At 42.2% G+C, this 10,443-nt stretch overlaps 1 protein-coding gene across 3 annotated transcripts in view; it reads right to left on the bottom strand.

The window, feature by feature from the left end:
- The window catches only part of LOC147612356 (uncharacterized), a 48,838-nt gene extending 41,275 nt beyond the window's left edge, over positions 1 to 7,563 (bottom strand). Inside the window, exons 1-3 of one of the 3 annotated variants that reach the window (XM_086782977.1) lie at positions 6,852 to 7,558; positions 3,865 to 4,047; positions 563 to 711 (exon numbers count right to left, since the gene is read on the bottom strand). In XM_086782977.1, coding sequence (XP_086639103.1) covers positions 563 to 711; positions 3,865 to 4,047; positions 6,852 to 7,170 — 651 coding nt within the window. In that variant the 5' untranslated portion in view covers positions 7,171 to 7,558. Of the gene's footprint in view, positions 1 to 562; positions 712 to 3,864; positions 4,048 to 6,851 lie in introns of all 3 variants that reach the window. The other 2 variants (XM_086782978.1, XM_086782979.1) reach the window with 2 other exon arrangements.
- Between the last annotated feature and the right edge of the window lie 2,880 nt (positions 7,564 to 10,443).

The raw sequence follows: 10,443 nt of genomic DNA, 5'->3' as shown, positions 1-10,443 counted from the left end.
ACACACACACACATATAGATAGATAGATAGATAGATATGAAAAAAAAGAGACTTCAATTAAGAGTATAAGAAAAACAATACATATATTTTTGCAAGAAAAGAGACTTCAATCAAGTATGAGCAAACAATACATTAACATGGGCAAGGCCCTGTGCTTGCATTGTTATGTGTTTTCAGTCTTCTGCTGTCATCGTCTCTCTGTTAAACGCTTGCATCTAGCCAATAGCTTTGCAAATTTCAATGAGTGCATTAACCTTACTATAAGTCTATCAACAACACTGCGAGTCTATAAACAAATAGATAGTTAGTCTCCCTCCTCTCCATGAGTTAGTGTTTCATTCAGTGCAAGCTTGTTAGGCATCGTTTCATTCTGTGTCAGGCGGCTTCAGGCTGCCGCACTCTGAATGTTTCTTGAACTTAACACAGCTCAGCATATGCATCAGTCAAACTTAACATTGGCATAGTTTTATGTATAAGGTCCCAAAACAGCCATGAGAAAAATTTGTGAAACCCATGACGCCGCATGTGTAACAGATAGTTAATAACATAGCCAATTCTCTACCTGCCTGAGCTGCTTGGCGCGGTCCTGCATTGTAATTTGATCAACAGGTACATCTGCAAAGGTGTTATGCAGCCACTTCCTTTTTCCACTTTGGTCTGCATAACTGGCCATGTTGGCAGATCCATCAAGGTGCTCAGGGGCTACAACAACTTTGAAAACAAATAGGAAAAAGTCATTACTAATTTCAAAGTCTTTTACAGGGATTCAAAACTACAAGCTGAAGAACATGACTATGTGCCTGAAATGCGTAATAGAAGACTACTGATGCATGATTTTCAAAGTCTCATTTATGTCCGATTGATATTAATTCAAGTCTCAAGACTGGGCATGCTAACAAGTCAAAGCTTACTCATTTGCTTTGAGAAATAAAGAATGAAAATAATATTAGTTATGCTTTCAGAAAATGAGAGATTCGGAGGCAAAGAAGATGGTAATAAAGGCAAATCATAGTGGCTCACATGAGTCTCATAACCACTCATGTGAACCAACAAATACTCACACAGTAGGCTTCCAAATTAGCTTTACCCCTCAAGATAGTATCACGAGAGACATGAGTGTTAAAGCACATGTAGTGAGTAGGTAACAACCCAAAAAACAGTAGACCTAGCAAACAGAAGTAAAACGTTCAAGACCTTGCGTGCATGATAAGACAAAAGAAAGCAGTTTACAACTTCATCAACGTGTTGAGTAACCTGTAAGTGCTCAACCTGTCAACCGCTGGTTCTCAGCCTGATAATATTTGCTTCCTTTCTTCTTTGAAGACAGGAGTTCCCAGAGAGCGCTTCTTCCTTGATTCATCACCCAACAATGATGCAGCTAGCTAGAATAAAAAAGTGCATTCTTTCTTTCTTTTAAAAAAAAAATCTGGCTTCTCACTTATCAGCACCCCTCTTGCCCAGTGATTTGCCATGTGACCTCCATTGTAGCCTTAGGCTTTCCACCTTTCATGCGCTCCACTCAACTAATCCCTCTTCTAAACCTTGGGCTTACGTTTGCCTTTCTCATTGGGCCACCTAAATCTCTGGCCTGGCCCTCTACAGTTTCCAGTACAACCACAAACGACAGTCATCTTGAAAGTGCGTACTGCTCTTTGACAAGTTTTCACACAGAGGTTTTGCTCTATCTTGAGCTCTTCTTATATATATACCTAGATGAATCCAGGAACATGCCCAAATTCACCTTTTAGGATCGTGCATGTTATATACTCATGGTAGTCAACCCACAAGACTATACAACTATCAACTCCATTATGCATAGTATGGACTAGATACTACGACATCCCCACTAACGTCATCAGTGCCCAATAGTGGGTGTAGAACCCTATATCAAGATATGCTCTCACACACGCACTCCACACACACACACACACATAAGAGCATATATTCACACAAAGCTCTTTGTACTGAGTTTCTTTCAAACTTCCAGAGATGCCTCAGCCATAATGAAGCCTAGCACTAAGGGAAGTAGCAAATAGAAAGAATTAGTACAGAAAATAAGTAGTTGATGGGGTAAATGCACTGGTAAAGATAGAAAGAATAAGAATGAGCTCTTCTTATATTGGATCAGCTAGTTCATGTCCTTAAGAAAGTCTTTAGATACTGAAACCTTTTCTTTAACTACTTGTGCTCCAAGCTGAAATCTGATATCATAATAATAAAGCCTGTAACTCAATTTGTTGGCTCTGCTGTGGGGAACTTCTAGTATTAGTATAAGTGTACCCCTCTTTGACGAACTTTCAATTTGTTGGCTCTGCTGTGGGGAACTTCTAGTATTAGTATAAGTGTACCCCTCTTTGACGAACTTTCACATGAGGTCTTGCTCATCTTGAGCTCTTCTTATATTGGATCGGCTTAACTACTTAGTTCATGTCCTTGAGAAAGTCTTTAGTTACTTATACTTTGTCTTCTATAATCCTATAGCTACTTGTGCTCTAAGCTGAAATCTGAATATCATTATAAATGAGCTAATGCATGTAGCTCAATTAATTAGCTCCGCTGTGAGAAACTTCTAATATTAGCTCAAGCACACCCCTCTTTGACGAGTTTTCACATGAGGTTTTTCTCCATCTTAAGCACTTCTTTCACTGGATCAGCTTAGCCACTTAGTTCATGTCCTCACGAGAGTCTTTAGATACTTCTCTAATCCTGTAGCAACTTGTGCTCTAAGCTGAAATCTGAATGTGATAAAAAATGAGCTACTGCATGTAGCTCAATTTGTTGGCTCTGCTGTGGAGAACTTTTAGCCATTAATAAGATTTTCCCGAAATTAGTCTAATGACCCTCTTCAATTCACCATCTGTTAGCAAGTGTTCAGCAGTGCTACTCTGTAACCTTGTTTAACCTTTTCACAAACAGCCCTCCAGAAGTGAAGGTGAAATTAACTATCCTGATCACTTAAAATATTGACTAATAGTCTATGAAGTTTAAATAGACCTCCATGAAGGTTAACTCAAAATCTTCACTTTATTCCTTGTTAGAATAACCATCTTTGCCAACCAGCCATCACTTCCCATTCATCCAAATGTAATGCGAGCCCTAGCCCCATAGTTTGTCCAAATGCCACGTGAGCTCTAGTGGGTTTGTCCCCTTGGAAGAAAGGTGGAAACTAAAGAACATTTTATCTTAAAGTGATCTCTTCCTGCTAGGTCAGCCCAGGAACAGAGCAGTGAAAAGCAAGAACTGCTACGCAATGAGGTCCAAAAGTACTACTGACCTTTGCTGAGTTCTGGAGACGAATCTAGCACTTCTATGGCTGCTGAATTGTACTCCAAAGGGGCTATTGGGCAGCTGAAAAAGTGAATCAGCATATGAGGGGAAAATGGGTCTCTTATAGATTAAAATTCACCAATCAGAAGAAAAAGCATAGAACTGAAGTCCAATCTTAATGCTTTACTTGCAAAGTCTCTTTTCTCAACTACATTCAGAACTCAGAATAAAGTGCATCATGCGCAACCTTAATGGACTCGGGATCAGAACGAAACAGACTAAAACTATACCTATCATAACATTTGGGTAAGGGTGTCAGTTATCATAAAGAACCTCCCTTTCCAATACCTCTAACCCAAGATGAACTCTTGTAACATCTCAGCACATCTATGCCTTCCTGCCACAAAGGTCTTGCTGGAATACCCCAAAAAAAAAACTTTGAACCCGTTACATGGTAAACACATTAAAAAAACACAATAGGCAGGAACTTTGAACCCGTTACATGGTAAACACATTAAAAAAACACAATAGGCAGGAACTTGCTTTCCCTATCCAGTTGTCCCTGGAGAAACAGCCATGAAGGAGTCAAGAACTTACTGTAGCCATGAGAGGCAAGATCGCAACAAAGGGCACTGTATGTAGTTCTGCATGCCCATAGGCCATGTGAAAAGATGACAACAGGCAATCGTCCCTCCTCACCATTATCACCTGAAGGCAAAATTGGGCTTCCCACTGATGCCTGTATCAATACTCCTGGCCACATGCATGAGTGGATGATACCTATAGGAATGAAAAATGTAAATTATTATCTGCGAGAAGCCCATTTTCCAAAGACTTTAAATGACCAAATCCATACCACTTATTCCAAAAAGGCTGAAAATAGCAATTTTAAACGCATCAAACAGGAGGCCAAAAGAAAAAAGTAAGCGTTCACTGTTCTGTGCTGACTGACATGACAAACTCTGATAAACAGATGACAGCAAAACCTCATTCATGAAAGAGTTAGGTGCGGGAGAGACCTTCGGCCCTGAGCTCCAAAGATGCGAACACTTTCACCACTATACTAGTCCTATGCATGATCCAAGACGTTTACACCAGATAAGGCTTTTTTTTCTGCGGCTGATATCAAGGTTAGAACTGAACCTCTTGGTACGATACAAAGTGAGGTAACCACTCCAGCCCTTACAGCAGAGTGGTGCTGCTAGCTATTTCTCTTACTGCTCAAAGGGTTTATTCAATAAAAGTGGCTCATTACACAACCACCCCTTACGCCATACAAACTGCCCATTAGGGATGGACAAGCAATCTTGCCAGTCCAACATCCCATGATTGGAATATATATTCCTAGATGAATCCAGGAACATGCCCAAATTCACCTTTAAGGAAAGTGCATGTTATATACTCATGGTAGTCAACCCACAAGACTATATAACTATCAACTCCATTATGCATAGTATCGACTAGATACTACCACATCCCCACTAACGTCATCAATGCCCAATAGTGGGCATATATTCACACAAAGCCCTTCGTACTGAGTTTCTGTCAAACCTCCGGAGATGCAAGGCAAACTCAGCCATAATGAAGCCTAGCACTGAGGAAAGTAGCAAATAGAAAGAATTAGTACAGCAAATAAGTAGTTGATAGGGCAAATGCACCGCTTAAGATAGAAAGAATAAGCACAATATCAACTGCATGTCCGCTAATACACCTGAATTATATACCTAGATGAATCCAAGAACATGCCTAAATTCACCTTTTAGAAACGCGCACGTTATATACTCATGGTAGTCAACCCACAAGACTATATAACTATCAACTCCATTATGCATAGTATGGACTAAATACTACGACATCCCCACTAACGTCATCAATGCCCAATAGTGGGTGTAGATCTTTGTATCAAGATATGCTCTCACACACGCACACACACACATAAGAGCATATATTCACACAAAGCCCTTCGTACTAAGTTTCTGTCAAACCTCCAAAGATGCAGGGCAGACTCAACCACCATAATGAAGCCTAGCACTAAGGGAAGTAGCAAATAGAAAGAATTAGTACAGCAAATAAGTAGTTGAAAGAGCAAATGCACCACTTAAGAGATAGAAAGAATAAGCACAATATCAACTGGCCGCAACTCGGACGAAAACTTCACAATGTGAAATCTGCATGTCCGCTAATACAGCTGAATTATATACCTAGATGAATCCAGGAACGTGCCCAAATTCACCTTTAAGGAACGTGCATGTTATATACTCATGGTAGTCAACCCACAAGACTATATAACTATCAACTCTATTATGCATAGTATGGACTAGATACTACGATATCCCCACTAACGTCATCAATGCCCGATAGTAGGTGTAGATCTCTGCATCAAGAAATGCTCTCACACACGCACTCTACACACACACACACATAAGAGCATATATTCACACAAAGCCCTTCGTACGGAGTTTCTGTCAAACCTCTGGAGATGCAGGACAGACTCAGCCATAATGAAGCCTAGCACTAAGGGAAGTAGCAAATAAAAAGAATTAGTACAGCAAATAAGTAGTTGATAGGGCAAATGCACCGCTTAAGATAGAAAGAATAAGCACAATATCAACTGCATGTCCGCTAATACACCTGAATTATATACCTAGATGAATCCAGGAACATGCCCAAATTCACCTTTTAGGAACGTGCATGTTATATACTCATGGTAGTCAACCCACAAGACTATATAACTATCAACTCCATTATGCATAGTATGGACTAGATACTACGACATCCCCACTAACGTCATCAGTGCCCAATAGTGGGTGTAGATCTCTGTATCAAGATATGCTCTCTCTCTCACACACACACACACACACATAAGAGCATATATTCACACAAAGCCCTTCAAACTGAGTTTCTGTCAAACCTCCAAAGATGCAGGGCAGACTCAGCCATAATGAAGCCTAGCACTAAGGGAAGTAGCAAATAGAAAGACTTCGTACAGCAAATAAATAGTTGATAGAGCAAATGCACCGCTTAAGATAGAAAGAATAAGCACAATATCAACTGGCCGCAACTCGAACGAAAACTTCACAATGTGAAATCTACATGTCCGCTAATACAGCTGAATTATATACCTAGATGAAATATGCATGTCCGCTAATACAGCTGAATTATATACCTAGATGAATCCAGGAACATGCCCAAATTCACCTTTCAGGAACGTGCATGTTATGGTTGACCAAGGCACTCGAGGATGGGTTTCCCTGGCTCTACCAGGATAAGGATTGTACATACTTTGCTGTGTTTGCCTGGTTGTGCCAGGGCTAAAAACCTTTCTACAATGTAGGCTTTTTCCCCACTGGATTCTCAGTAGCGAGATGCCAGGTTCGAGACCCATTTCCAGCACTTCAGTTCATCGTATTGATCATAACTGGTCTCTGCGGCATGGCAACGACATAGAAAGAATCCTCTCATATCATCTGACACGGTGTATGTGCTTGATTTAAAGGGTAAACTTAACACACAAACACCCACCCCTACCTATTATCGTCTGAAGAGAAAATGAGAAAATTAGGGTTTTAGAGACGTCCATATACCTGCTAGAATCCAGATTGCAAAACGGTGCATGGCTGTGGAGGGACGGATAAGCTTAGATAAATAACCCCAGGTGTACATAATGCTAGGCATCCAGCGGATAGAGCTGCTGAAGGGGGTGGAGCTTTGGTATGCCTGCGAGGTGGGGTAGAAGATGCGCATAAGGGGGGCACCCTGCGCATCGGCCAGCATCACGAAGTCCGGGCTGTTGTGCTGCAGCGCGGTCGCACTGGCGATTCCCCCGTGCACGCCTTCAGTCCTCCGGAGCTCAAAGTCTGCAAACCCCACTGCGTAAGGGCCTAAAGGCTTCGGCAGCCCCATGCCCCCTCCCCTTACCTTAGCGTGCAAAAGAAAAAAAAAAACTTGCGCTGGTAGCTCTGCGATTTAGACTTCCCCTTTAGCGCCCTTTCTTAGGGTCCATGAGTTTCGTCAAGATGGCTGTAATTCAGCACAGATTGTCCCGAGGGGAAGCTTTAAGCTATGGTGCAAAGATTGGAGCACTTCCAGCCGATTTCTGAAGGTGGAATTTTGCAAGTAAAATGACAGTGCGCGTCCTCCGATGGCTATGGCGGTATAACCAGGGTCAGGAAGTGGTCAGGCTATGGTGGGGGAAGCTACAATTTGAGGCCGTGGAGCAGCAGCGATGGAGTCTGGCAGGGTAGGTCCGCCCCCAACAAAAGCAGCCTGTGATTGAAAGACGATAAGGGAATGAATCATCAACGGAGATCCACTTTACTGCCAGCTGGCAACGGGTCCGCAAATAATCTCCGTAACTGCCACGTGGGAGGTTGTTTTTGCCTACGTGGTCCATTGGCCTGCTAGATTTAGCGGCTTCCGCCAGTTACAGAGCTGGCGAAATCCGGGGAACCAACAATCTGCAAGCTCCGTGATTCGTTAACATATCCCGCCGCTTTCCGTTGTCTCGGCATTGCCATTAACGTCATGTGGGGCACTCTGTTATATTCTAGTCTAGACATCAAACTGTGCTATGGCCCACGCAGGCTGCTTCTTTTTTTTGGGGGGGGGGGGGGGGGGAGAGACAAGATATGCACTTTTTTTTTTGGGGGTATTTTGGACTTAGGGACGCCAGGGTTGTTATGCACACATGGAGGGGGCCAGCTTTCCAACGTCTCCAGCCACGTCAGCTACACCCCCAACATTCTTCAAAGTCATCAACTCATTCCTCGCCAGGGCCTTCTCGTTCTCCGCGTCAACGAGCTTCATCACCATTCATCGTCTTCTTCTTCTCCTGCTGCTCGCTCTATGGATCAACATCAGCTTTTTACAGTCGTACACTGCAGAGCAACTTCTGCAACAAGTCTCTTTATCACTCCATTTCTTGCTAGGTTTTTTGCTATTAGCAAACTAAACACTGCTTTTCATCAAACACAGGCCTGGTTAACTCCATATTTGCCAAACCAAACTCTCTCTCTCTCTCTTTCTCTCTCTCTCTCTATTCTCCATTGTAAACCCCACATCATCATGTGAGGTTCCCTTGCAATACTATGGCTATGTACATGGATGAAAGTCACATGTTTTCTTGCCCCTCGAGAGTCTTAGAGCGTATTCTATTTTTTTGTTCTCCTTTTGCCGATCATGTTGTCCGCCCCCCATCTCATGGAGCAGCTCCTTCGAATGGCTTTCACATGGCGCGAATGGTGGGTGTTCCCAAGACAACGTGTTTTGGCATGGTGTTCAACAAAACATGTGGCTTCGAGAGCTTGATAATCGGGATGAGCTCTTTCTCGCAGACGTTATCGGCTCCCTTTTAAGATTTCCAACTTTTGCTCCGTGAGGTAATGCCTTTCATGCCATAAGCACACACCCAATTGTTTGTTAGGGAGCCCATAGATCCAGAGAAGGCACTTAGCTTCACGCTCCTTCGCCTAGCACACATGACTCCACCCCGCACATTGCTGATACTTATGGTGTTGGGGAATCGACAGTGCGTAAGTATTGTAACGCCATTGTTGACATCTTGGTTGTCAACTTAAGAAGCAAGTACATCAAGGCTCCGTAATATTATAGCTGATTTTCAAACTATTACGCTATTTCCTAATGTATGTGGAGCAATTGATGGTACTCCTATAAAATTGTCTAGGAGACCAAGGAAAAAAGATACTCCAGCGGAGTTTTGGTGCCGCCATCATTTCTACTCTATATTGTTACAAGCTATTTATGACACTCAAAAGCGGCTTTAGGATGTTTGTGTGATTGTCCCTAGTGGTACCAATGATGCTACTCATTGGAAAGCATCTAGTATATACCACAAGATGCGAAGACGCCAAGTGCTCACATTCCCTATTGTAAGGTTAGAAGGAACACACATATCCCCATACCTTCTTGGTGATAAGGGATATGGATCATCAACTCTCCTTGTCACTCCATATAAGGAGGCTAATTGTCCAAATGGAGGAGATTGGCGCACCTTTAATCATCATTTGTCTCGAGGAAGAGTCAAAATTGAAAATACATTTGGCATGATGAAAAATAGGTGGCGCATTTTGTGAGACATGCCAGTCGACCTCTATTGCGCACCTACTTACGTCATTGCATGTTGTGTCTTGCATAATTTCCTACTTGAACATGTGGGTGACGATGAAGGGGAGGAACATATTGATCCCAATCTCAACAACTTATAGCCCCCTCGTACAGCAAGACAAGAGCATATACGCTGGCAATGGATGTGCAACATTTTGTATCGAGAGTGGCACACAAGATATGGAGTGCTTCAAAGGGAGAGGTGATCGAGAGGACTTCAAGTGTATAAATTGTGCAAGACAGTTAGGCAAGTTGCAAAACTCAAGGCCTACTTTCCACCTAATTGATAACCAATGGCCTCTCACAACTCAATAATGAGTAGGCCTGCTTACTCATTCAAGCAATTGGCCACAAGCTCAACACATAGCCACACAACCAAAACTTACAATCAAGCTCAAAACCTCGTTTTTCAAACTTGACTTTGTTGCCAATGCCAAAAGAGGCGAGAATGCAGCTCATTAAATACAAAAAACTTACCTTTGTTTACTTCAGTTCCTTTAGAATAGAGGTAAGAATGTGGCTTATTACTTACCTCTGTTTATCACTTGTGTCCTGTTTTGAGTAGAATGTAAGTGATATCCCAATTACTGTTGAGAGATAGGAATCCCAACTAGGCGCATGGAAACTCACTGCTGCTATGCTGCAAGGTTAGTTGCCATACTTTTTTTTTCAGCTCAACAAAAAATTCCCAACCAACTAGAAGCCAATTGTCACTTTCCAATTCATGGAGACAAGCCCTAAGTGTGCCACACTCCTGGCACACTTAGAAAGCTCATGGCCAAGTTGCATTAAATGGTTTTGGCTAAGTTGACTTGGCTCTTTTGGAAAAAGCCTATTGTAAAGTTATAGGACCGTTTATGTTGCATACTTAAGGTTTATTTGAAAGGTCACACCAACATCCATCCACCCCTCCTCCTTGTGTAGTGAATTTATGTTACATAAAAGGTTTGTTTGTTGAAAGGTCACAACAGCATGCATCTGCCCCTCCTCCTTGCACAGTGTCTTTATGTTGCATACTTAAGGTTTGTTTGAAAGGTCACAACAACATCCATC

Source organism: Cibotium barometz, chromosome 45 (assembly GCF_041138505.1).
Source record: "Cibotium barometz isolate CiBa-2024 chromosome 45, ASM4113850v1, whole genome shotgun sequence".
Taxonomy (NCBI): domain Eukaryota; kingdom Viridiplantae; phylum Streptophyta; class Polypodiopsida; order Cyatheales; family Cibotiaceae; genus Cibotium; species Cibotium barometz.
The sequence above is the reverse complement of the archived record's forward strand: the minus strand, read 5'-3'. Positions and strand labels throughout refer to the sequence as shown.